The sequence below is a fragment of the Myiozetetes cayanensis genome, unplaced genomic scaffold (genome assembly GCF_022539395.1).
Source record: "Myiozetetes cayanensis isolate MyiCay16 unplaced genomic scaffold, myiCay2020 scf17, whole genome shotgun sequence".
NCBI classification, from domain to species: Eukaryota; Metazoa; Chordata; class Aves; order Passeriformes; family Tyrannidae; genus Myiozetetes; species Myiozetetes cayanensis.
Window position 1 is genome coordinate 1011705 of NW_026087378.1, and position 24938 is coordinate 1036642.

At 60.8% G+C, this 24938-nt stretch overlaps 5 protein-coding genes across 6 annotated transcripts; 3 read left to right on the forward strand and 2 right to left on the reverse strand.

The window, feature by feature from the left end:
• The first annotated feature begins 1506 nt into the window (after positions 1-1506).
• Positions 1507-2504, forward strand: SLC35A4 (solute carrier family 35 member A4). The gene is made up of 3 exons (XM_050312060.1): positions 1507-1545; positions 1626-1724; positions 1844-2504. The coding sequence occupies exons 1-3, from the start codon at positions 1531-1533 to the stop codon at positions 2039-2041; spliced, it is 312 nt and encodes a 103-aa protein (XP_050168017.1). The 5' UTR covers positions 1507-1530; the 3' UTR covers positions 2042-2504.
• A 30-nt stretch (positions 2505-2534) lies between these two features.
• On the forward strand, positions 2535-4340 carry LOC126638294 (probable UDP-sugar transporter protein SLC35A4). Its single transcript, XM_050312055.1, has one exon. The coding sequence runs from the start codon at positions 2560-2562 to the stop codon at positions 3487-3489; it is 930 nt and encodes a 309-aa protein (XP_050168012.1). The 5' UTR covers positions 2535-2559; the 3' UTR covers positions 3490-4340.
• Positions 4341-11159: 6819 nt separating this feature from the next.
• CD14 (CD14 molecule) lies at positions 11160-15405 on the reverse strand. Of its 2 annotated transcripts, none has more exons than XM_050312052.1 (2): positions 14215-15405; positions 11160-13273 (listed from the first exon to the last, which is right to left on the reverse strand). In XM_050312052.1, the coding sequence occupies exon 2, from the start codon at positions 13261-13263 to the stop codon at positions 11881-11883; it is 1383 nt and encodes a 460-aa protein (XP_050168009.1). In that variant the 5' UTR covers positions 13264-13273; positions 14215-15405; the 3' UTR covers positions 11160-11880. The 2 variants fall into 2 exon arrangements, with proteins under 2 accessions (XP_050168009.1, XP_050168008.1); XM_050312051.1 differs by having other exon boundaries at positions 14095-15405.
• A 768-nt stretch (positions 15406-16173) lies between these two features.
• Positions 16174-23251, forward strand: TMCO6 (transmembrane and coiled-coil domains 6). The gene is made up of 12 exons (XM_050312050.1): positions 16174-16255; positions 17081-17205; positions 17434-17543; positions 17655-17838; positions 18561-18665; positions 19200-19285; positions 19821-19937; positions 20576-20687; positions 20778-20943; positions 21024-21118; positions 21934-22101; positions 22765-23251. The coding sequence occupies exons 1-12, from the start codon at positions 16174-16176 to the stop codon at positions 22921-22923; spliced, it is 1509 nt and encodes a 502-aa protein (XP_050168007.1). The 3' UTR covers positions 22924-23251.
• Positions 23172-24880, reverse strand: NDUFA2 (NADH:ubiquinone oxidoreductase subunit A2). The gene is made up of 3 exons (XM_050312061.1): positions 24752-24880; positions 24519-24625; positions 23172-23369 (listed from the first exon to the last, which is right to left on the reverse strand). The coding sequence occupies exons 1-3, from the start codon at positions 24853-24855 to the stop codon at positions 23278-23280; spliced, it is 303 nt and encodes a 100-aa protein (XP_050168018.1). The 5' UTR covers positions 24856-24880; the 3' UTR covers positions 23172-23277.
• Between the last annotated feature and the right edge of the window lie 58 nt (positions 24881-24938).

The window sequence follows — 24938 nt, forward strand, 5'->3', positions numbered from 1 at the left end:
TTGGACACTCCCAGGGATCCAGGGGCAGCCACAGCTTCTCTGCCCAACCTGTGCCAGGGCCTGCCCACCCTCACAGGGAAGGATTCCCTTCCAATATCCAATATAAACCTGCTCTCTGCCATGTTGTCCTGCAGGAAGTGCTGGTGAGGCTGGAGATGGGCTCACCTCTGGAGGGGAGAGCAGGGACAGTTCCCAGGGCTCTGCTGCCCTCAGCTGTTGTTTTTTACTGATATCCAAATTTTCCAAGTCAGCCTTGCAGTAAGTGGCGCTCCTCAAATGTTGTGGTTGTGCTCCAAAAAAAGGTCTTTGCACCTGTACCAATTTATTTTATTTTTACCTTTCATGTAGTAAAAATCCTGCTTGAAAAGTGGCTGAGGAAATGGAAGGTTCAATTAAGTCCACACCTGCCTCTGGATAAAGTTTGGAATCTGCAAAGCAACAAAGCAGCAGCTCAGCACTCGGCCTTCAGCAGTGCTTGGGCCTAAACTGGCTACTAATTAATATTAATTTCATTAATATTAATGTTCCTGCTTTGGGCTGCACCTGTCACTGCCTCCCCAGTCCCTCTGCTTCCCCTTCCCAGTGCTCAGTGGGAGCAGGATCACACACCCCGGGAATGTATCCAAATTAAGCCTGACAGCCCAGAACCTTCAGAGTGCCTCGGTGCTGCTGCAGCACCCACAAGTGTAACACACACATAAACCCCAAATCCCAGGGTTTAATTAACCTGTGCCCAGCCCCTCCTGGACTATCTAATAAATAATTTAAAGCCATTCTACGTTGCAGCGTCACTATTACAAGGGCCTGTTCGACTCGTTACAGAGCTCTCAACCCCTACATAACATGCCATTAACCATTACTTCTGCCTAAGCAATTTACACCACTTTCTGCAGCTCGAGATCAGCAGGAAGGTCTCCGTGATAAACCCCAGGCTGGAAAGGACCTCAAAGTCCCTCCAGTTCCAACCCCCCCACCATGGGCAGGGACACCTTCCAGCAGACCAGACTGCTCCAAGCCTTATCCAGCCCGGCCTCGAACCTCTCCAGTAAACACACTCTAATAAACACCAACTCTCCCTCAATCCCCTCTGAGGTAAAAGGGAATTTACACGCCCTTGAGCGCCCCTTCCGTGTCCCCCACGGAGGGGGAGCCCTGGGAAGGTGGGAGACGTCCCTCCACCCTCAGACACCCGCCGGGGTGCCCCGACCGCACTGAGGGGCGGCTGCGAGCTCCACAATCCCTCCCAGAAGCAGCCCCGGAACCACCCGTGCGGCCCAGCCTCGAGTCGGGGCGGGCCCGGCCGAGTCTCCTCAGGGGGAGGTGCCTCAACATGGCGGCGGGCGGGAGGGAGGGGGAAGGAGCACCACGTGACCCCGCGCGCCCAATCAGCGGCGGGTACCGCCGGCGAGGCGGGAAAGGGAAGCGTCACGTGCCCAACCGTTAGCCAATCAGTGACCGGGACGGAGAAGGGGCGGGGTCACGTGTCCCCCCCCCGACAGCCAATGGGCGGCGGGCGGCGGCGGCGCCAAGATGGCGGACGATAAGGTGAGCGGCGCGGGCCGGGGCTGAGGGGCCGCGGGGCCTCCCCCGGCACGGGCCGGGAATCACCTCCGTGTCTCCCGCAGGACTCGCTGCCCAAGCTCAAGGACCTCGCCTTCCTCAAGGGGCAGCTGGAGAGCCTGCAGCGCCGGGTGGAGGACGAGGTGCAGGCCGGCGTGGGGCAGGTAACGCGCGGGTTCGCGGCGCTCCCTCCGAGGGGGCGAAAAACAAACCCTGGGGAGAAGCAACCCACCCTGTGCGTCCATCCCCCCGTCCCCCCTCACTGTGCCTTTCTCCCGCGCAGGACGGGTCCCTGCTGGCGTCGCCCTTCCTCAAAGGCTTCCTGGCGGGGTACGTGGTGGCCAAGCTCCGCTTCTCCGCCGTCCTGGGCTTCGTGGCCGGCACCTGCACCGGGATTTACGCCGCCCAGAACTACGCCGTGCCCAACGTCGAGAAGACGGTTCGGGACTATATGAACGCGCTGAAAAAAGGTCGGGACTAGCGCGGAGGAGCCCGGAGGCAGCAGGGACTGCGGGAACGGTGCTCCTCGGGCGGCGGACACACAGCGACCCCGGGGCTCCCGGAGGCACGTCACCCGCACCCTTCTTTTCCCTGGAAAAGGGCTTCGCATCGCAGCACTGCGGCACTCGGGGGCTGTGGTGGGTGTGCACGGGGCATCACGGCGGTGCTGAGCACTCTGCTAACCCACAGTGGGGGCACCGGGGGGCTGCCTTTTCCCCTCACCCTCACCTCCCCTGTGTGGACTGAGGGCTGCTGTGCCCTACCACCTGCTGTGCCCTACCACCCACACTGTGCCCTGGGGACGTGCCCTGTGTGGCTCCCCAGGGAGGCTTTGTAGTTCTGCTAAGGAGAGACAGCGCCCAGGTCTCCTCCTGCACCACGAATGTAGCAGGGAACACCCTGCTCCAGTCAGGCTCATTAAATCCTTGGTTATTTGGTCTCTTCTTCGGTGTTGCAGGGTGAGAGTCTTGTCTGGCCTGTCTGCACTGACAGCTGGAAATGGGAATGCTTGGGAGCACTGCCGAGGGGCCGCAGCGGAGGGGGCTGTGGGTGCTGATGCTGCTGCTGTCCGTGGCCATCTACGGCTCCCACGCCCCCCTCCTGACCCTGTGCAAGGTGGACGGGGCCATCCCCTTCAGCTCCACGTCGGTGGTGGTGCTGGTGGAGCTCACCAAGCTGGCGCTGTCCCTGCTGTCCCTGCTCAGGGAGCCGCCGGCACCCGCCGTGTCCTGGCACCACGCGGCGCCCTTCGCCCTGTCGGCCCTGCTCTACGCCGCCAACAACAACCTGGTGGTGCACATGCAGCTCTTCATGGACCCCAGCACCTTCCAGGTGCTCAGCAACCTGAAGATCCTGAGCACGGCGCTGCTGCACAGCCTGCTGCTGCGCCGGCGCCTGGGGCCGCGCCGCTGGCTGGCCCTGCTGCTGCTGCTGGGGGCCGGGCTGTGCTACAGCTGCGGGGGGCTGCGGGGGCGCGGCGTTCCCGGCGGGATGCGCCTCCACGTCACGCCCGTGGGGCTGGTGCTGCTCTGCGTGTACTGCCTCATATCGGGCCTGTCTGCTGTCTACACTGAAGCCATCCTGAAGGCGCAGCCGCTGCCCCTCGGCCTCCAGAACGTCTTCCTCTACTTCTTCGGGGTGCTGCTCAACCTGGCGGGCTCCCTGTGGGGCGGCGCCGAGGGCGGCTTCCTGCGGGGCTTCTCCCCGTGGCTGCTGCTGGTGGTGCTCGGCCAGGCCCTCAACGGCCTCATCATGTCGGTGGTGATGAAGCACAGCAGCAACATCACCAGGCTCTTCATCATCTCCTGCTCCATCCTGGTCAACGCCCTGCTCTCCGTCGCCCTGTTCGACCTGCAGCTCACCCTGCTCTTCTTCGTGGCCGTGGCGTGCATCGGCCTCGCCGTGCACCTCTACTACGGGGTCACGTAGCCACTGCCTCCCTCCCGTGTGTCCAGGCAATCCCAGCCCTTCCTCAGGGATGGGGTTGGTGCTGGTGGGTGCCTGCACAGCTCCAAGGACCCCCCGACAAGGAGTGCCCTGTCCCTGCGTCCAGGGGGAAGCTGGGACCTGCTCCAGCCTGGCCAAGCTCAGTGCCACAGGGTTCCCATGGGATCAGGTGTGCCCAGCCTCGTGGTCCTGAGCCCTGTGTGGGTGTCTCTTAGTCTCAAGCTGCGCCAGGGGAGGTTTAGGTTGGACATCAGGAAGAATTCCTTCCCAGAAGGGGTGATTAAACATCGGAAGGGGCTGCCCAGGGAGGTGATGGAGTCGCCATCCCTGGGGATGTCCAAGAAATGACTGGATGTGGCACTCAGCGCTCTGGTCTGGTTGACAAGGTGCTGATGGATCACAGGTTGGACTCAATGATCTTGGAGGTCTTTTCAACCTCAGTGATTCTGGGATTCTGTGTCCCATGTCCTCAAACTGCTTCTCCACACCACAGTGGCCTGGGAATGGTCTGGCAGGGGTTGGCCCTGCTGTACCCCCTGCCAGCCCAGAGTGGCACTGGTGCCATTTTGGCTCCCATGGATGCTGCTTCCCCTCTCCCTGTTCCTGGTGCTGCTTCTTGGGCCCTCTCCCACGGTTTTCCACCCCAGCTCCTGCTGGAGCCCTGCTGTCCTCAGGTCCCACTTCCCTCCTTGGACAGAGTGTCTGGAACAGACAGGGAAGGGGGACGTGGGAACTGTTTCACCTTCTCCCAAAGGGGAGACACCTCCTGGATTTGTACCGAGTTCCTGGCAGGCAGAGCCCACCTGGGGTATTAAAGCTACACTTCAACAGCATCCCTGTGTCTGTTCCTTGTGTCTGTCCTGTGTCTGCCCTCCCTGTGGGAAGGGGTCTGTGTCCCTTGGGAGAGATTTGGGGGGTGACACTCATGGGTGAGGGGCACCTGCTTTATTCCACATGGTCCCAGCTGGGGGTTTCCAGTCGAGTGCCCGGCACAGAGCAGTTTTCCCTCCCTGGGGCAGGTTTCCAGAGGGAGCAGCAGCTGGAGGGGAGGGGCATGAGGGGAGGCTGTGCCTGGGGTAACCGCTGGGGCTGGGGTTGGTGACCCTCGTGCTGCCAGGCCAGCTGTCCCTGCTCCCCGGGACGTGGCTCAGGGGGTCTGTGTGGTGGCATCCGCCAGGCACCCCTGCCTGGCCTCCCGCAGGTGCCGGTTGTGCTCGGCGAGCTCCAGGACATCCCGGAGCAGCTCCTGCAGCAGCGCCCGGTGCCGGCGCTCCAGCGCCTCCCGCTGCTCGCCCGCCAGGCGCCGCTGGTCCCGCAGCACCTGCGGGATGCCCGCGCTGTCCGGCACGGCCCTGGCACCGCCGGGAGCTGAGTGCCCAGCCCGCCCTGCCCACCTGCAGCAGGTGCTGCCTGCAGCCCTGCAGCTCCCGCTGGTGATGCCGCAGCAGGGCCTCCAGGTCCCACTCGGCCGCCTCCCGCTCCCGCAGCGCTGCCTCCAGGCTCAGCCCCAGCACAGCCACCTCCTGCTGCCAGCGCGCTGTGTCCCTCTGCGGGGGACAGCGACAAGGGCAGGGCAGCTCCGGGGTGTCCCTGCTGCCTGGGGCTGCCCTCGGGAGAGCACTGCCGGGGCAGGAGACCCGAGGGCAGGGTGGTGGGGTGCGGCTGTGCCCACCTCCCCGCTGTGCTCCGGGGCTGACCCGGCCCCGAGCTCCTGCTGGAGCTGCCGGCAGTGCCGAGCCCGCAGCCGCTGCCGCTGTGCCCTGGCCAGGGCGTGCTGGACCTCCAGCGGTGGGCATGGCTGCCATCGGATCCCTGCCTGGCACAGAGTGGAGCGGGCTGGGATGGCACCGGGATTCAGTGCAGAGCCCTGCGGGCCCCGCACAGGGACCCTGTGAGCTCCCACTCACCGTGTCACCCCCAGGCTGTGGCATTTCACTTTGGGACAGCTCCTCCAGCAGCTTCTGCCCTGCACTGGCTGGAGCTCTGCTGTCCCCTTCCTGGCTGCTCCTGCTGTCACCCTGTCCTGCATGGGGAGCAGGGGAGGAGGATGAGTGCAATGTGGAGGCTGAAGAAAACCATTCAAAAGGAGGAGGGAGGCCTTTCCCACCCTGTAGAGCCATGCTCCGTGCCCACATATCCACCACCCAGGTGTGGGATGCGTGCCTGGCCCCGCATTCCAGAGCTGCTGGTTCCAGGTTGGCACTGGTCTGGGTCCCAGGCTGGCCTGGTGCTGCATTCCCTGTGGAGACCTGGTCCTGTGGGAGCAGGACAAGATGTTACAGGGACACAACCACAATTCAGGGCTTCTCCTGCACCTGGGCTGTCCCTGGGTGAGGAGGCCTGGCCTGACCTCTGCCCACCTTAGCACTGCGCTGGTGCTTCTCACTTGACTGGAGCATCTCAGCTGCTGCCTGCTTCTTCTCCCACCTTTGCCTCTTCAGCACCTGGAAAAAGGGGCTGGGGGTCCTTGCTGGGGTGCTGCAGACCTCCAGGCCTGGCACAGCTCCTGGGACACATCCCAACCCTCCATCCCACCCCCTGGGCAGCCCCAGCCCCAGCCCTCAGTGCCCGACAAGGGCCTTGGCACCAGGATGGAGCCCAGACCTCACCCAAGCAGGGGAATCGGTGCCATCCTGGTCCCATGTGGATCCAGGGGCGTTCCCACACCTGCAGCTCCCTCAGGGCTCTCCGCAGCTGGGCCACAGCTGTCCTCTGCTCTGGGAGAGCAGTCCCAGCCAGGAGCTCCATCCGCAGCTCTCGGATCTCCCTCCGGCGCGCCGTGATCTCCTCCGCAGGGTCCCAGAGCGTGGCAGAGATGGTCTTGGCCAGCCCCTTCACCCTCTCAGCCAGCCCCAGGGCTCCCAGGATCTCCTCCCTGGAGGTGTCTGGGAGAGCAGCAAGCCCTGGGTAGGGGTGGTGGGGGGCCACCAGCACGGGGGGTTCTGGTATGATGGGAATGAGTGGAGCGTGTCCAGCTTCCAGTGACTGTGGGTGTTCCTGGGACTGAGTGCCAGGCACGGGGAGGGGATGGGGGGAAACATCAGGGAGGGGGCACCCCGAAGTGTGTCCCTGTCCCAGGGACTACCTGGCAGTGACACACACAGCAGCAGGAATGTCAGGCTGTTCCCCTGCAGCAGCCGCTCCACGATCCAGGGCTGGCAGCCCGTGTCAGCTTCCCTGCACGTGGGGTGAGAGGCACCCCGGGATGGCACTGGCATCCACGTGCCAGGCAGGCTGAGCCCTGACCCTCGGGAGCCCAAGGATGGGTTGGTCACACTGGGAGGAAGCCCACAGCCCCAAGGGGAGGGGACACCCCTTTGGCTACAAGCTACAGGCTCCCTCTGGGGTGTTGGGGTGTCCCTGCTTCACCTCTGGGTATGGAAGCAGGCACAGGGGGAGCCAGAGGGGGAGCTCAGCCCCGGTACGTACAGCCCGGGGCAGGGCCCGGTGGCTCCTGGGGACACCAGGATCCTGAGGGCCGAGCGCTGGCACCTGCCACCCTCCAGCTCCCGCTCCACGGTGAGAGTGAAGAGGCTGCCGGCCCTGGGGAGAGGCCAGTGTGGGAGCAGAGCTTCCAGAGCCACCCCAGAACCCCACGGCCCGATCCTTCCCTGCCAAATCCCTCACCCCTGCACCGAGCGCCCATCTGCGAGGGGCTGCCCTGCACACCCCTGGAGCAGCGCCGGGATGGCACTCCAGCCCCCTGGCATAGGCACTGATGGCAGCCTGGGCGTCGGGCACGGCGATTTCTGTGGCCTCCTCCACCATCCTGGAAGCAGAGGGGGACAGGAGTGAGCAAGGGGGGCCATGTCCACCCACCCCCTGCATGCCCTGGGGGATATGTGCTTCCCTGAGCACCGTGTTCCCTGCCTGGCCCCACCCTCGACACTGGGGTTCCAGCCCCACAGCAGCACCTGCCCAACCACGGGGTACCAGGTACCTACAGGCCCAGGGGTGTGACATCCATCACTTGCAGGGCTCGCCCATCAGGATGGAGCAGGTCCCAGGCTTTGTCATGGGTGCTGACCTGGAAAGGGGGGCTGTGTTTGGCAGGGGGGCAGGAAAAGGGGCCTGCTGGCATCCTGTGCTCCCCAGGGGCCTGGGCTGCTCAGGGCTGTGCACAGGTGAGGGCTGAGAAGGGCTGATCTCAGGGTCACTCCCAGCTTTTCCATCCCTGGGGCCAGGGAAGGGCAGTGTCCTGGGAACACCCTGTGTGCAGCTTGGCAGGTCCCTGGCAGCACCCCAGAGCCAAAGGGCAGGGCCCAGCCCGGTGGCAGGAGCTGGCATCACTCCTGTGCCAACCAAGGCCACACAGAGGGACCTTCAGGCCACAGGGATCAGTGACCAGCAGGAAAAGCTCAGCCATGAGATGGGCAGGAAGGGGTTTGAGGGCTCCCCTGTTCCCACCATGCTGCTGGAGCCTGGGAGATGCTCCATGGGCAGGCAAGGCTCCCCACACCTGGCAGGTTCTGGAAAGAGGTTAGAAAACCTGGGATCCAGAGATCTCCAGCCCCTTGTCAGCCTCTGGATGATGGGACTGGATGCCAGGACAGAGCAATGTGTGCCCTTGGCACAGCAGGGTCTGGCAGTGGCAGAGAGGGAATGGGACCCTCATCCCATGACACCCTGCCATGCTCCTTCCCTACCTGGACCAGGCTGACTGTCTTCAGGCTCTGTTTGTCATCCCCCAAGGCCTCCAGTTCTTGGAAGATGGTGTCAATCACCTGGGGACGAGCTGGGAGCTGTTGGTCTCACACCAGGCAGGATAGGGGTCCATTGGGTGAGCCAGGAGCCCAGCACAGCTGTGCTGCCACCCCTCCCTGTCACCTCCCCCCTGAGCCCTCACCTGCCAGATGACACTCTGGAAGGGCAGCTGTGTGCCAGGGCCGTGGGGGTCCCACAGCAGCAGGGACACGCTGTAGCCAAGGGGAACCAGGGCCAGCTGGGGTCTTGCCAACTCCAGGACCTTCTCCTGGTAGGAGAGACGTGTCCAGCAGAGCAGGGATGGCATTGGCATGGATCAGGGCAGGGCAACACATGATGTGGCACCGGTATCCCAGCACAGGTATCCCAGTATGGAAGGCACAGTGTGGATGCACAGCGTGGCGTGGATGGCATGGCATCCATTCCCACCAAGAGGGAACAGGGAAGGGATGAGGAACACCCCCATGGGACCAAGCCCCGTGTCCCAGCAGTGCCTGTGACCCCCGAGGAGCTGGCAGTGCCCCTGGGTGTCCCAGCCCATGTCCCTGGCAGAGGAGGACTGTGGGGCTCACGGTACCTGTCCTGCATCCAGGCGGAAAACACCGTCGACAGCCAAGCTGCTCTCCTGGCACAAGGGATAATGTTCAGCTCTCCCCCACCCCAGCACGACCAGTGCAACTAAAGGAGGCACTGGGCACACTGGGATGGAGATGGCAGTGGTGGCACAGAGGGTCTGGCATGGGCAGGGGTGAGGGGAGACCCCCTCCCTTCCCCTGCTGTGTGGGAACCCCTGGGAGTCCCCAGGGGTGTCAGGCAGGACCAGCTCAAGCCCTCAGCACCCACCCGGGTTCCCAGAGTGGCAGGCAGGGGGACAGAGCCCTCTGCTTCCACCTGGTCCCCCAGGGCCCCTCATACCCTGGATGTCCCTGTTCCTGGGGGATGTCCCTGTCCCTGCCACTCTCACCTGGCGCTCCTTCCCAGCGAGGAGGAGCTGCAGGGTGTCCTCGATGCCATCTGCCCAGCTCTCCCCCAGCCCTGAAAACACTGAGTGTAAGGTGGGGTGGGGGTCACCTCTGTCCTGCCCCCCTTGCAGCCTGGGGGCTTCACATCATTCCTGAGCCCTCCCACTGTGGCTCAGAGCCACCAGGGTGGGGATGACACTCCCTCCCCATCAGCCCAGGCCCACCGGCGTGGCCAGTGGCCCCAGTGCCACCACGGCTGTGGCTGCCACCCTGGTCCCCTGGTTTCTGGTGTGGGGGTTCAGGTGAAGGCTCTGGGATGTCCTGAGCTCTACCTGCTGCCTGGTGGAGTCCCACGGCCGCTCGCACACTGACATCCTGCTCGGCCTGCTGGGATAGAGGGGAATGATCCAGGTCCTGCCCTGGGATGCAGGGGGGATGATCCAGGTCCTGCCCCATGCCCTCAGCATCCACCAGGAGCTGGATGAGCCCCCCAGGGAGCTGGGCAGCCCCCTGGCCACAGCACACCAAAGTCAGGGGACAGATCCCTCCAAAGTGCCCTGGGATGTGCCCCATCACAGCACTCACCTCCCCAGCGTCCATGGGCACCTCAGCAGGAGCAGCAGCAGCCCTGTGAGCTGTGGTTTTGGCCAGGGCAGGGGATGGGGTTACACAGGGTGGTGTCCTGTTCTCCTGCATTATTGATGGGATTCAGGCACAGCCACGTGGGCAGAGCCAGACCCAGCCTGCAGGCACTATGTTCCAGAGGCTGAGCCCTGCTGGGCAAGGGGTTGGCAGGACCACGGGAGGCAAGTGGGGGCCTGGAGCCACTCATAGCATTGGTGTACTCCTCTTGGAGGAGCCAGGAGTACACCAATGCTGTGAGTGGCTCCGCTGCAAGTCATGGATGGGAGATGAGGGACCTTGGGTTGCCATGAAGGTTTTATAGGCACAAGAATTGACCACAAATTACAGAATCACATTTACTGGAGATCAGTCAGAGCCAAAGAGCACAGGAGGAAATGCCAAAGCTGAGGAGATGCACATGGATCCCTCCATTTACCACCATTCCCCGTGAAGAAGGAGACCGGTTCCCTGCCTCCCCAAAACCCCCCTCACCTGTGTCTCAGGTGTGAGGGTGATGCCAGGTGGGCCCAGGTGGAACAGGCAGCACCAGGAACTCCATCAGGAGCAGTGCTGGTGACGTGGCAAATGAAATGGGGGCATGTTGGGGCTTGGGCAGTTGGAGTTGGCCACAGGGAAAACCCCTCTGGGAGGGTGCAGCCCTGGGGCAGAGCATGGCATGGGGCTTTGAGGGGTTCCCCAGAACCTGGCTGAGCAAAGCCACAGCAGGGTAACACTGTGGGTGCCTGGACCCCAGGCCCTGCTCAGCCACTCTGCTCCTCCAGCCTTGGGTCTTCCCACATTCTGGTTTCCCCCCATTCCCAGCCAGCCCAGCCCGTGTTTGCTCACAGGTCACGTGTGCCTGGGCACAAACAGAGCAGGGAGGGAGGGACACAGAAAATACCCACGAACTTTACCCATGAAAATACCCAGAAAATAGCCAGGACAGGCCAAGGGGATGAAGAGCAGGGCTTGGCCAGGTGAGCACTGCCAACCTGCAACCAGCCCCTTCTTTTAACAAGGGCTGGAGGGACAGGACGGGGGGAATGGCTTCCCACTGCCAGAGGGCAGGGTTAGATGGGATATTGGGAAGGAATTCTTCCCTCTGAGGGTGGGGAAGTCCTGGCACAGGTTTTCCAGAGAAGCTGTGCCTGCCCCATCTCTGGAAGTGTCCAAGGCCAGGTTTGATGGGGCTTGGAGCAACCTGGGATAGTGGAAGGCGTCCCTGTCCATGGCAGGGGGTGAATGAGATGAGCTTTATTGTCCCTTGCAACCCAAACTGTCCTGTGATTCTATGATTTCCCTCAATCCCCATTTCCCCATGCCTTTCCCTTCCCCACCCACCCCCTCCTTTTGATCCTTCCCATAAGCATTCCCCACTGTCCTGCATTCCCCTGCTCTCCCTCAGAATCCCACGATCAGTTTTCCCCTTAATGTGAGATATTCTCTGCATAACCCAGAACAAACCCCTTTTCCTCTCATCACAAAAAGTTTCTGGTTGAACGTCCTCAGGGTCACACCAGAGGGACTTGTCCACCAGTGCCTCCAGAGCTCAGGTCTTGGCTGCTCCTCCTCGTTGGCATTTGTGTGTTCAATTTAGTAATTTTTCTGTCTTTGTGGGTTTCCTCTTGTGCTGAAGAGCAGCTAAGCAGCGTCCTCACAAACCAAACATCCTGGCCCAGGCACAGCACCCCAGGTGAGGAGAGGGAGGACCAGCAGAGGGGTCACAGAGGCTCCAAGGATGGCTGGATGGGGGGGCTACAAGGTGTTGTGGGGGTCTGGTCAGGGAACACCAGACCCCAGAGAGGTTTGGGGCATCTGAGTGCCACCAGTGGGGATATGATGGAGCTGAATTCTTCTTATCCAGGGCAGGTGACATCACAGGGGCAATGGGGGCGTGTTTGGGCTTGGGGAGCTGGAGTTGGCCACAAGGGAGGCTACAGCCCTGGGACAGGGCTTTGAGTGAGGGGTGCCCCAAAACCTAGTGGGGCAAAGGCACAGGGATAACGCTCCATGGGGCAGCCTGGGCTGGGGACACCGAGAGAGCCCCTCACTTGGGGGGCCTGTGAGCCTTCCCTTGGTGCTCCTAGGGGGAGGCACGGGTGGGAAGGCTCCAGCATCTCACCCTGTGGCAGGGCCTGGCCCTGAGCAGGCAGAGGGCCCCTGCCAGGCCCAGCAGGGCCAGGGCCACGCAGAGCGGGGCGACCACGGCGGCGCGGTGACACCGCAGCGCCGACACCGGCACGGCCGCCACCCGCCAGCCCTGGTAGCCCGGCGGGGACTGGCACGTGTAGTCCTGGGGCCAGCCCTGCCCCAGGTGCCCCCTCGCTGCCAGTGCCTGCAGCCCCCCAGCCCCGGAGCACGAGCAGTTGTAGGGGTTGTTGGCCGCAGTCACGTCCTGCAGGCGCCCCAGGAGCGTCACCTCGTCCCGCGGCAGCTCTGAGATGGAGTTGTTGTCCAGGTGCAGGGTGTCCAGCAGGGGGTAATTCCGGATGGAGGGGACGGCCTGCAGCAGGTTTTGGCTCAGGAAGAGCTTCTTCAGGGAGCTGAGGGAGATGTCCACGGCACGGAGGTGGTTGTGGCTCAGGTCCAGCACCTCTAGGTTGGGAGGCAGAGGTGTCAGCACTTCCTCCAAGCCGGTGTGGGACAGGTTAAAGATCCGGAGGGATGCTGGCCACTGGCAGGAGGAGGATGGGTCTGCCATGAGCTTGTTCTGGCTGAGATTGAGGTTCTGGAGCCCCTGAAGCAGCTCCACTCCCTCACACACACTGTGGTAGGACGTCAGGTTGTTGTGCTGCAGACTCAGCACCTGGAGCTGAGGGAAAGTTCCCTGGCAGAAGGTAGGTGTCAGGCTCCCATCCTCGAGGCTGTTTTGTGCCAGGTCCAGGGTGTGCAGAGCTCTGAACACCTTTCCAATGGCACAGGGCAGGTTGGTGACATGGGAGCTGGTGACAGCCAGCTCCTGCAGGGTCTCCAGCCACGTGCTCAGGCTGGAGAAGGCCTGTTCATTGCCCATCAGCGGGGCAGATGTCACGTTATTGAAGCTCAGGGACAATATGGGCAAGCTCTGGCCATCCATTTCATGCCAGTCACCTGAGCCCTGGAAAACACAGCTGTCAAACACCAGCTCCTTCACGTGGGTGTAGGAGAAGAACCTCAACACACGGGCCAGGAGGATCTCAGGCACCAGCACATCAGCAATAATCACTTTCTCGATGATAAGTGAGCCCAGAGCCTCAATGGCAGAGTCGTCCATCTTCCTGATGGGGAAGGCTATGTATTTCTCCACATCTCCCCCCCGAAACTCCACCACAGTGGCTGCGAGGCACTGGATGATGCTGTCCACAGTCTCCTCGGACAGGTTGTAGCACACACAGCGCTCCTGAGCGCGGTTGAAGTAACACCTGTTTCTTCTGCCCTCTGCCCCCAACAGCCCCAGCCCCAGGAGGAGCAGAACAGCCACACTCATGGTGAACAACCTGAAAACGAGGGGAAATGGTGAACAGCAGCTAAAGGGACGTGCTGGACTCCCATCCTGGCTTGGGAAAGTTCTGCCCTGCAGAGCCATCCCTTGGGGACATGGCACTGTCCTCGTTGCTCCTGCACACCCCACCTGGCTACCAAGGGCTAGCTGAGTGGCTACATGACTCAGGGCAAAGCTCAGACCGGCAGCCAACACCCAGGAGCTGCACCTGTGCCACCCTCTCCGTGCCAGGGAGCCGGTGGCACTGCTCCCATCCCACCCCAAAAGCAGGGTGGCTCCTGAAGCTCTGCACTGTCCTACCTGGGCTGCCTCGCTGCAGGCTCCCGCCCCTAAGAGACCAGGAAATGCCAAGGAATCAGGAGAAACTAGAAATGCTGAGTTAGGGACAGGGAAGCCAGATATGTCAGTCTGACCACGGGAGGGGAGAGCCCCAGCTCTGTTTGTTCCTCTCTAATCCAGGGCAGGAAATTGCAACAGAGGGCTTCGTGTTTTCTCTCTTCTCACCCAGTGATTTGATTCATCACCAGCCCCCAAAAGGGGTGATGGAAAATGACCTCTGAGGGTCCCTACAGGTCCCTGTCAGCACCAGACACTGCTGACAGGACAGTCTGGTCACCACATGGCAAAAAAAGCAGCAAGCAAAGATTAAAGGCTCCTGAAAACGTGCTGGCTCAGCTGAGTAGTGGTGGGGGGTCTTTAGAGGTCCCCAGTACAGCCTCCTGCTTCGAGCAGGTCTGTTGCCGGCACCAGCCCTCATCAGCCACAGCTTTTTTTTGGCCAGATCCCAAAACCCTCCGAGGATGGATCTCTCCCTACCTCTCTGTGTCGCGGGGATGCACCATCCTCCTGGGGAGAAACTCTCCTCCAGCACCTGCACCAAGCCCCCCTCACTCTGGGGGACAGCAGGATCAGGGGTGAGTTTGTCCAGTGACTCACCAGCCGGCTCAGAAACGTTTCCTTCCCTCACGGCTGCTTCCTCTAACCTCTGCCAAATCCAAGGCTGAGATGCCAGAGACTTCAGGTTCTCAGCTCTCTCCGGCACCTGATCCTCCCCTGCCTCTGGCCGGGTGAGCCCCCGGTGCCCGCAGGGGTGTTCCAGCCGCCGATGGCGCTCCCGCAGCCGATCCACGCGGTCGGGACTGACGGACACCTCGGGGCCGGCTCCCGGGCACTGCCCCTGCTCCCTCGGCGTGACTTCCTGACAGGACAGCCCGGCTGTGCCACGGGAAGCCACGCGCCGTGCAGGAGCCGCCCAAGTCACTTCTGCTTCGCTGCCCCGCGGCCGCGGGCTGGGCAGGGCTGCGGTCCGAGTGCCAGCGATGCTCGCTTTCCTAGGAAGGGTGACGGAGCCGAGTGTGGTCGGGATTCCCCAAAGGTAGTTTCAGGACCATCCCTTTCCTTCCAGATGCTCCGGGATCGCTGTGCCTCAGAGCCCCCTGGCAATGAAGAAGAGTACAGGACTGTCATACCTGGAATCCAGACCATCCCCAAGGTTGTTCCACGTAGAATGGGAATGGGACCAGCCCAAGGCTGCACGGGGCACTCCTTCACCCAAGGCAAGCTGGTAGCTTGGCCAGAGAACTCATATCACTTGTCCCGTGCTCCTCTGACAGCTGTGACTGTGCCTGCTCCGAGGGGTTAAGAGTGGAGACCACCAGGAAAGGTCCAGAAGATGTGGCACTCAGTGCTCTGGTCTGTTGAAAAGGTGGTGATCAGTCAAAGGTTGGACTCGATGCTCTTGGAGGTCTTTTCCAACCTCAGTTATTCTCAGATTCTGTGATTTCTCAGGACTTTTTTTCTTTTCCAGGGATTTCTCCGCTTGTGTTGAATTCAGAAACTGTTTCAGGAAGGCAACAAAACTGCATAGCTGGACAATGCAGTTCCCAGTTTGTTGTTGTCAATGTGGTATCACACATTAGTGCCACAACAGATGGGGCTGGAGCTGCCTGTCCCATGCTCTCTGGCACTTTTGTGCAGAGGGGATCAGCAATTCCATGATTCCTCTTCTCCATCCTTGGGATACAGGAAACTCCTCAGCACAGGAAGGATGTGGAGCTGCTGGAGTGAGTCCAGAGGAGGCCCCGGAGATGCTACCAGGGCTGGAGCCCCTCTGCTCTGGAGCCAGGCTGGGAGAGCTGGGGGGGTTCACCCAGGGAGACCTGAGAGCCCCTTGCAGGGCCTAAAGGGGCTCCAGGAGAGCTGGAGAGGGACTGAGGATAAGGGATGGAGGGATAGGAGACAGGGAATGGCTTCCCACTGCCAGAGGGCAGGGATATAGGGATATTGGGAAGAAATTCTTCCCTGGGAGGGTGGCACAGGTTGCCCAGAGAAGCTGTGGCTGCCCCATCCCTGGAAGTGTCCAAGGCCAGGTTGGACGGAGCTTGGAGCAGCCTGGACTAGTGGAAGGTGTCCCTGCCCATGGCAGGGGGTGGAATGAGCTGAGCTTTAATGTCCCTTCCATCCCAAACCATTGTGTTATTCCATCAAACTGCTGCCGTGTGCACCGTGGAAAAATCACCGCTGCCCTCTGAGCTCCCGCCACTGCCCCTTTTGGCAGCTCTGCCAGCTCTGGCCGGGGCTGGTACCTTGAATTTCTGGCCACCAGCTGCGAATCCCCAAATGCCTTCCTGAGGAAGCACGAGCTCCTCTGCCCCACCGCGGTGGAAAATCCCGGGGCCCTGAGACGCGTTGGTTCGCATTTCTGGTGAATCTTCAGGCTTTTTTTGGCCTCAGCACAGACATCCCACCCAGACCCGGCGATGCACACTTCTCCGTGCCCGGGGCGGGCTGGGGGGGCCGGGTTCGGGATGTCCCCGCCCCGGGACCGCCCCGAGAACGGCCTTTTCCTCCTGCTCCTCCTCCTGCTCCTCCTCCTCCTCCTCCTCCTCCTTCCCGATGTGGGGCCGGCGGCGGGGCCGGCGCGGGGCCGGGCGCGGTGCGGAGGAGCTGCGGGCCCGGCGGCGGGAGCGAGAGGCAGGTCAGGGAGGGTTTGTGGGTCCCCCCGTGGGTGGGAGGGACCCCCCCAGCTCAGCCTTGTCGCCTTGAACCCCCCCGGCTCCTCCCGGCCGCGCATCCCGCGGTGCGCGCAGTGATGGCATCGGGGGGTCCTGCCCGCTCGGGGGAAGCGTTTTACAGCTTAAAAATTGAAATCCTCCAAGAATTCCCCATTTCTTCAGCCATCCTCCCGCGATTTGGGTTTTCCAAGATCCCGAGCGTGTCTCAGAAGAGATAAAAGGAGGCTCAGGGGGGACCTTCTCGCTGTCTACAACTCCCTGACGGGAGGGTGGAACCAAACGGGGGTCTGGTCCCAGGGAACGAGCGACAGGACGAGAGAAAACGGCCTCAAATTACACCGTGGGGTGTTTAGCTTGGCTATTAGGGGAAATTTCATCACCAAAAGGGTGGTCAAGCATTGGAAGGGGCTGCCCAGGGCAGTGGTGGACTCACCATTCCTGGACTTGTTCTCAAAAAACAAGTAGATGTGGCATCTGGGGACACGGCTCGGTGGGCCTGGTGGCATTCAGCTGAAGGTTGGACTTGATGATCTGGCAGGTCTTTTCCAACCTTACTGGTTCAGTGATCCTACCTGAGAACCAGCCTCGGGTCCCTGCTGCTGGTCCCAGCTCTGTCCCGCGCTCCTGCCCATTATCCCAGCTATGGATTCCCCCACATCCTTCCCAGGCCTGCACGGGGAGGAACGGGCAGTTTCTCCCTGGGTTGAGGGAGAAATAAGGAGCTCTTGGGCGGGATGGAAAAGCGTCCTGCCCTAGGCGGGTGGTGACGGGTCCTGATCCGATTGCAGCTCTCAGGAAAGCCCGGCGGGAGGAGCAGCTGGTGAGCAAGCGGCTCCTGCGGGAGGACAGCGCGGCAGAGGAGGGGGGACAGGATGGAGCAGACGCCGTGCCGGACCCACTCTCAGAGGATGAGGTGAAGAACATGATGTTCTCTGTGGTGATGGGGGTCTTTCCCAGCATCAGCAGGTGAAGGAGGCTGGGCAAGGGTGGCTTTGGGAATGTCTCTGAGTCACTGCCAGACACGGTGAGGTTCTCTGTGCCCATCTTTATGCCCTGGGTTCCTTTGCCTCCAGGATTAACGGGATGAAATCTTAACGCTGGTGCTGCTGGAAGCTCACCCATGTTTTGATTCCTTGGCCAGGTCCTCGAGCTGCTCAGAGCTGTGCAGAGGGGCTCGGAGGACAGGAAGGGATCGCTCGGCCGCCTCCGCCGGGCTCTGCAGAACGAGGAGACCCAGCAGAAGTTTGTCAGGTCAGCCTGGCTCTGGTGTGGCTGTTACCGTGTCCCGAGGGGCCCTTTGTGCTGGTGGCTGGGTGGGTGAGAGCAGGGTGGGAGGTGACAGCGGCGTTTGTGTCCCGCCAGGCTGGAGGGCAGCGTGCGGACGCTCACGGGGCTGTTCACCAGCAGCCTGGCCGACATGCAGCTGGAGGCAGCGCGTTGTCTGCACGAGCTGTCCCACTCCAGTGACCCCACTGTGGCCGAGGCCTGTCTGCCTGTGACCTCCTACCTCCTCACGTACCTGTCGGGACACAGCGTGGAGTTCACGGTGAGCTCCATGCTCTGTCTCTGAGGATCCACTGCTAGCAGCTGGCATTGACCTCTCTTGGCCAAACCGGCCTCACGTGGGAGTGCTGGTGGGAAGGGGCCCTCTGGGAAGCCTCTGGTCCCACCTTCCCCTTGGAGCAGAACTGTCCCCAGTGCCCAGGTGTTACAACCCACCCCCAAAGGTGTGGTAACTGAGGTTCTTGTTAATGATAGGCCCCTTGGGTGGGGTGAGGGTGAAACGACACTGAATGACTGATGTTTATACATATATATATGTATGTGTATATATATGTATGGCGGGTTTATTTTAGAACAGTTTGGTGGCAATGGAAAGGAGGTATGTAAACGTCTTGGTTATTATCTATAGAAACATAACAATGTAAAAGTATAAAGATATCACTTAAGAAAATATATGAGGAAAGGAAAATAAAAATAAGAGTAGGTAGTGGAGAGGAAAGATATCACCACCAGTGGATCCAGCGGCGAGACTTGACTGTTGCAATTTCAATGCCCTCCAAAGTGGAAGTGATCAGATCCCAACCTGAGCCAGACAGAAAAAGAACAAACTGAAGCTGGCACAGCTGGGAATGGGGTGGTTGGAGAGTCCAGCAGTGTCTGTGTGTCTGGATTCAGCTCCTGCCCTGCTCGGAGGAGGCTGTGGGACCTGGGCCCTGCTGGCTGCCCAGGGGAGCACAGATGGGGTCACGGCTCTGTGTGTTGCAGGAGCTGTGTTTGTACACACTGGGGAACCTCGTAGTGGAAAGTGAAGCTGTGAGGAAGCGACTTCTGCCTCAGGGCATCATTCCAGTGCTGGCATCCTGCATCCAGGTGGGTGAAACAGCTCAGCCACGCTTCTCTTCCTGGCCTGCCCTAGAGACTTTTCTGGCTGACAGCCCTGAGTCAGCAGCCCTCCTTCCAGCCCTGGCTGTGGGCACTAGATCCCTCTGCAGGGAGCTGTTCCCTCGAGTGTGAGAGTCACTCCTGGGCTTTCCTGCACTCCATTTTTGGGGCTCAGCTCACCACCCTGTGCTCCTCTGCAGCTGAATCTCCCCCACCCAGTGGCTTGCTGATTCAGTCTGTAACACAGGGAGCTGCAGGCCTCTCCCCTCTGCCTGGCTCGGGGCTGTGCTTTGCAGCTCTGCATCTGGGCTCCTGGACCCCTACAGCCACAGCCCAGCGAGTGTGGGGAGGGAGATGGCTCAGCTTTGGTGTGGCCAAAGGTTCCTGGGTCCTCCCAGTGCCCTCTGTGCCCCCTCTCCTCCAGGCACAGTGGGACTGTGCCGCTCAGCTGCTGGCCTGGGTTTGGCACTGTGGGCCCCCAGCTCTGCCAGGAGGGATCACCTCTGTTCTGTTTGACTGCAGTCCCCACATGAGGCCGTGCTGGAAGGTGTGGGTTACGTCCTCTCACAGCTCCTCCAAGCCAAGGAATCACCCGTGGAGATCATCCCGTGAGTCTGAGCCTCTGAATCCTGCACCGGGATGGGCCCTGGGGCTCAGTGTGCTATTTGTGTGCCGGGGACATGGGACCTTTCCCATCCCAGTGATGTTAATAGTCCAGGGCAGAATCCCACCAGAACTGAGGGGGTTTGGATGCAGATCAGGGCATGGGGCTTGGCTCCTTTCCCTCAGCCTCATCCAATCAGACAGCTCTGGTATTTTGGTGAAAGCCAGTGTGGAGCAGGGTGGGCTCGCAGGGAAATTCTGGCTGTGTTCCTCCTGCAAAGGAAAAGGATCAGCTTGACAGCCCTCAGTGCCAAAAATATGACCTCAGCCAAGGTGTCCTGAGTGCCCCCAGGCCCTGCCATGGACAGGGAGAGCCCAAGGCTGCAGCCCTTGGCTGAGAGTTTCTTCCAGGTGTTTATTTGGAGCATGTGGCCCCCAGCATGGGGTGTAGCAGCTCCCTGCTCAGTGGCCATGGTTAGTGCCTCCCTGTCAGTGTCTGTCCTACCTGTGCCTCCATTAACTCTGACTTTCTGACCCCAGGCAGGTCCTGGACTCTGTCCTCCCCCAGCACATGCTTCGCCTGGTGTGCTCCGGCCTCAAGGCTGGGCTAGGAGCAGCTGTGGAGTTTGCCTGGTGTCTCCACTACATCATTTGTAGGTAAATCTGCTTTTCTCCTCATTTTGAGTTCCCCAGGGGCAGCCAAACAGAGGCACGAAGGCTCATGGTCCTGTGAGGTGACCTGGATTTCTTCCTCTTGCCCTTTTCCCTCTGCCATCCTGGGTATCCCTGCCCTCATATCTGAGCACACATGGGCTGTTTGCAGGATCCTGAGCTCCTTTCCAGGGTGGTAATGGGTGACAAACCTGAGGAGGCTGTTTCTGGTCCTCTGAAATGCCCCCACATCTCCTCTCCGTGTCTGGAGTTGTCCTCCACATTTCCCAAATCAAGCTCCCTGAATCCTCACACTTCTGGGCTTGGCTCAGTGCCACCCATCCAGGCTGGTTGTGCCAGCAATCCCTGCCTGCCACCGGAGACAAGGAATGTGCGGGTACTCAAACAAGGGTTGGGGCTGTTGCTTCCAGACCCACACAGATAATTCCAGTGAGTCTGTTTTTATGGGCTTTTGAACGTTCTCATAAGCTCAGAAAAAAACCAGGCTATTGCAACACGAAACGAGCCCTGTGGTGGTTCAGGAGGGTGCTCTGAATTTCCAGGCCCTGTTGTTTGCTGAGGGGCTGTGGCAGTTTTCCTTCTCCGAGCTCCAAGAGCCACCCCACTGTCCCTCCCCTTTGCAGGCACAAATCCAACACGGTGCTGCTGGCGCTGGGGGCTGTGCCCGCCCTCACCTCTCTGCTGCTCGACCTGGCTTCCGAAATCCCCCAGGATGCTCCCGAGGGCCTGGAGCTGGTGAGAGGCGGGCCAGGGTGCTGGTGGTTCCTGGGATTGCTGTTCCTGGTTCCAGCTGAAGGGCTGTGTGTGTCCCTCTGTCTGTCACAGCTCATGTGCCCCGTGCTGCGGTGTCTCAGCAACCTGCTGGCAGAGACGGGCTGCCAGGTGCGGGACGAGCGCCTGCTCATCGCCCTGTTCCTCCTCCTGCAGTGCCTCCTCCAGCAGCACCTGTTCCTGGGCCAGGAGTGCCTGTGGCTGCTGAACAACCTCACGGGTGAGTGTCCCCTGGCAAAGCCAGAGCGCTGCCGGGACCTGCCCCGGTTTTACTGACCCGTCCCTTCTCTGCCCCCACAGCGGACGATCCCTTCCTCTGCTCCGCTCTGCTCTCCCTGGACCTGCTCCCGGCCCTGCTGCAGCTCCTGCCGTGCTCCCAGATGGCCTCTGTGTTGGTAAGACCTCACCTCGTGCCTGAGGAATGGTGGGAACACGAATCCCACGCTGACAATGTTGGAGGGTGGATGGGGCAGTAGGGACAGCTTGGCAGGAGGTCTCCTGTTGTGACGGTCACCAGCCACCTCCCTTGAGGCCAATCCAGCTGTACTTACCTCTGGCAGAGCCTTGTCCCAACACAAGAGCAGTTCCAAAGGAGATGTTAACTTGGAGTGAGCCCAGGGAGGCTGCTGACACCTTGCTGTGGGAGACCCCAAAGCTTTAGAGGGCTTGGGGGGGGGACGCTGCCAAGGGCTGGGTGGCACAGCTGGGTCTGCCTGGCATGGAGATGAACAGTGCCTTGGGGTGGGCATGGAAAAGGCTTGTAAAGAGCATTGAAAACCCAGGGGCGTGGTGGGCACATGGCTTTGGACAAGCACCTGGCAGGACAAAAAAATGCTGGAGAGGGACTTTGGGCAAGGGCCTGGAGAAACAGGACAAGGGGGAATGGTTTCACACTGACAGAGGGCAGGGATAGATGGGATATTGGGAAGGAATTCTTCCCTGTGAGGGTGGGCAGGCCCTGGCACAGGTTGCCCAGAGAAGCTGTGGCTGCCTCTGGATCCCTGGAAGTGTCCAAGGCCAGGTTGGACTGGGCTTAGAGCAACCTGGATTAGTGGAAGGTGTCCGTGCCCATGGCAGGGGGTTGGAACTGGGTGAGCTTTAATGTCCCTTCCAACCCAAACCATGCTGTGATTCCATGCCATGGGAATTGTTCCCAGCCCTCCCCAGCCAGTCAGGAATGTGCCCACGAGGTGTTCCCCGCTCCGTGCAGGTGCTGACCGTGCTGTGCAATATCGCAGAGAAGGGACCGTTCCTGTGCCAGCGGCTGCTCCAACAGCCCGTCCTGCCCCTGCTCCTGCCCATCCTCACCCAGCCCGACCCTGAGGCCCTGGGGCAGTGCCTGGAGCTGCTGCACCTCCTCTTCCTGCACTGCCCACAGGTGAGAGCTGGGGGAGCTCCAGGGCACAATAAAAGGGGACAGGGAATTCTTATTGTGAGGGTTGTTATTATGGAAGGGGGATGATTATTATAATTTAAAAAATGCTGCCCTCAGTCACTGCCATGCTACCCCCCATCCCTCAGCACTTCCCTGCCCAAAGGGAAACTGTGATGCAGAGGGTGGAAGCCCTTCTTGTGTCTCTAGGAAGTTCCTTTTCATCAGGGACTGGGGTTTGGGCAGGTTCTTTGTACCCTCTGGGGTTATTATGGGTGGATTCTTTTTATTCCACTGTGCTTGCTTCATTTAGTGGAGAGCACAGGAAGAAATTGTTCCCTGTCAGAGTGGGGAGGCCCTGGCACAGGTTGCCCAGAGAAGCTGTGGCTGCCCCATCCCTGGAAGTGTCCAAGGCCAGGTTGGATGGGGCTTGGAGCAAGCTGGGCTAGTGGAAGGTGTCCCTGCCCATGGCAAGGGGTGGGACTGGATGAGCTTTAAGATCCTTCCCAACCAACCATCAGCACAGTGGGATTTACCTGGCTTGGGAATGTGGTGTCCGTGAGGGCTCTGGGGAATTCCTCCAGCCCTCTTCCTTGCAATGTGTTGGCTGTGGGCAGAGATGATGAGCTGTAGCACCCAGCCAGCTCTCACCCCTCTCCTCTGGCACAGGCTGCTGCTGATTTCACCAGGCAAGGTGGGAACCAGGCCCTGGAGCAGCACCAGAGCATCCCAGAGCTGCAGGAGCGGGCACAGGCTCTGCTACACATGGTCAGGCAGCCCCTGGGAGCCCCCAGCCCCTGCCACACCACACTGCCTGCCTTCTCCTAGGCCTTGCCACCTCCCTGCCCTCCACCATGTTCCAAGGGGGAATAAACTGTCTGTCCACCCCATGCCCAGCTTCCCAAGGGCTCTGGCTCAGGGGAGTGCTGGTCCTTGTCACCATCTCGGAGCCACCAGCCCAGAGCACCCCCAGAGCCTGGAGAGGAGCAGAGCTGAGCTGCTGCTGGTGCCAGGGAGGGTGTGAAGGGCTGGATCAGCCATTCCTTTGGGCTTCCAGCCACCACGTGAAGCTCAGCTCAGGGTAAGCACGCTGTGTTTATGGATTGATAAGTTAAAGATACACATCTGACATTAAAGATCATCAGTCACGTCTCCAGCATCGTGTGTATTCACTGTCTGTCCTCATGCTTGGCTTTTCACAACGCTCTCCAGAGCCTTGGCCACTTCATCCACCGTCAGGTTGTTCAGTGGGACGCTCTTCTCCTTCCCAAACTCTGTGGGAAACATGAAGGGTGAGATGGGGGAGGTGTATTGGCCCTTTTCTGGTGCCAGGGCAACCCAAATCCTGCCGTGGGCTTCCCCAGTGCCACTGGTGTCACAGCCCAGGCTCCCCCCAGCACCCTTTTAGATCCACCACTGCCCAGTGTCCCCCTCTGTGCCCAAGTTATTATTGCCATCTTCTCCTTATTCTCCTGCTTTCCTTTGGAGAGAAGCCAAAGGAGCCAAACACCTTTCCCTGCCTCTTTTTGTTAACTTTGGCTGGGCAGAGACACATCCCAGAGCAACCTCTCAGCCTGCTCTCAGCACCTCAGTAAAACAGTCTGAAAACCCCCCTGTTCCTACAGCAGCCCCAGCCCAGAGCTCCATTTCCCTGGAAGTCACACACAGACAAGAGACTCCACTGGTCTGTGTGCTCACACTGGGAAATCTGTGCTTAAAGGGTCGTTGCATCTCTTCAAAGTAGAGTTTCTAAATTGTTTTGGTCAAGCCTAAATGGCTTTTGAAATAAAACAGAGGGGCTTTTCCGCTCTTTCCTTGGTGTTTCACTGAGAATCCAGTGTAAATAAAGGAAAGTCAGCCAGATTTTTGTGCAGTGAAGGGTAGATCACAGGCACAGGCTGGAAAAGACCTGCTGAGCCAAAGGGTCCTTTTCTGCCTCCCCCCAGGCCACTTCCCTGAAGTGAAACCCTCTCCTGTCCCAAGAGCTCCCTCTCCACCAACATCCATCACTGTAACCCCTGAACTCCCACTGCTGTATCCCACGGGAAGGAATTCCTCCCTGAGAGGCTGGGCAGGCCCTGGCACAGGTTGCCCAGAGAAGCTGTGGCTGCCCCATCCCTGGAAGTGTCCAAGGCCAGGCTGGACAGGGCTTGGAGCAACCTGGGATAGTGGAAGGTGTCCCTGCCCATGGCAGGGGACTGGAATGAGATGATCGTTTAAAGTCCCTTCCAGCTTAAACTATCTTGTGATTCTATGATTTTCCCCATCCCCATTTTCCTGTGCTCTTCCCTTCCCAAACCACCTCCTCCCTTTGAGCGTTTCCCATAAACATTCTCGGCCTTAGAGTCCCTTCCACCCCAAACCATTCCACGACTCTCCTGCTCCCCTCAGGTGCCTCCTCCCGGCGGGCACCCCACACTCACCGTACCGCGCCCAGAGCTTGGGCTGCACACCGGAGCACTCTCGGATGAGGATGGGGAAGTCGGGGTTCGCCTTCTTCAGGGTCACATAGTGCTGCTCGATGAACTCCCTGCGGGGGGAAGGACAAGCGGTGGGTCCCCGGCGCTCAACCCGGGGGTCCCCCGGCTGAGCGGGACCCCCGCAGCGGAGCACTCCCGGACGCCACCCGCGGCTATCCCCGAGTCCCCGCGCTGACCTGACGCCGCGGCTGCCGGCGGAGCGCTGGCACAGGTGAATGCGGAGCTCCCGCAGCCTGAGGCCCAGCCCGCCCCCGATGCCCCTCACGGCGGCCGCCGCCATCTTGTTCTGCTGTCACAACAACACGGGGGGGCGGGACCGCGGGGCGCCTCCGCCAATCGCAGCGCCCGCCTCGCCGCGCCGGC

Bases quoted from the DNA above. Each gene is read 5' to 3' on its own strand.
- CD14 (XM_050312051.1), bottom strand. From the start codon at position 14,120: ATGGTGCATCCCCGCGACACAGAGAG. The intron at 13,274-14,094 runs GTAGGGAGAGAT...CCTCGTTTTCAG, and splicing joins CATCCCCGCGACACAGAGAG to GTTGTTCACCATGAGTGTGG.
- SLC35A4 (XM_050312060.1), top strand. The intron at 1,725-1,843 runs GTAACGCGCGGG...TCTCCCGCGCAG, and splicing joins TGCAGGCCGGCGTGGGGCAG to GACGGGTCCCTGCTGGCGTC.
- TMCO6 (XM_050312050.1), top strand. From the start codon at position 16,174: ATGTGGGGCCGGCGGCGGGGCCGGCGCGGGGCCGGGCGCGGTGCGGAG. The intron at 19,938-20,575 runs GTAAATCTGCTT...TCCCCTTTGCAG, and splicing joins CTCCACTACATCATTTGTAG to GCACAAATCCAACACGGTGC. The intron at 21,119-21,933 runs GTAAGACCTCAC...CGCTCCGTGCAG, and splicing joins CCCAGATGGCCTCTGTGTTG to GTGCTGACCGTGCTGTGCAA.
- NDUFA2 (XM_050312061.1), bottom strand. From the start codon at position 24,855: ATGGCGGCGGCCGCCGTGAGGGGCATCGGGGGCGGGCTGGGCCTCAGG. The intron at 24,626-24,751 runs GTCAGCGCGGGG...TTCCCCCCGCAG, and splicing joins GCCGGCAGCCGCGGCGTCAG to GGAGTTCATCGAGCAGCACT. The intron at 23,370-24,518 runs GTGAGTGTGGGG...TGTTTCCCACAG, and splicing joins CAAGCTCTGGGCGCGGTACG to AGTTTGGGAAGGAGAAGAGC.
- LOC126638294 (XM_050312055.1), top strand. From the start codon at position 2,560: ATGGGAATGCTTGGGAGCACTGCCGAGGGGCCGCAGCGGAGGGGGCTG.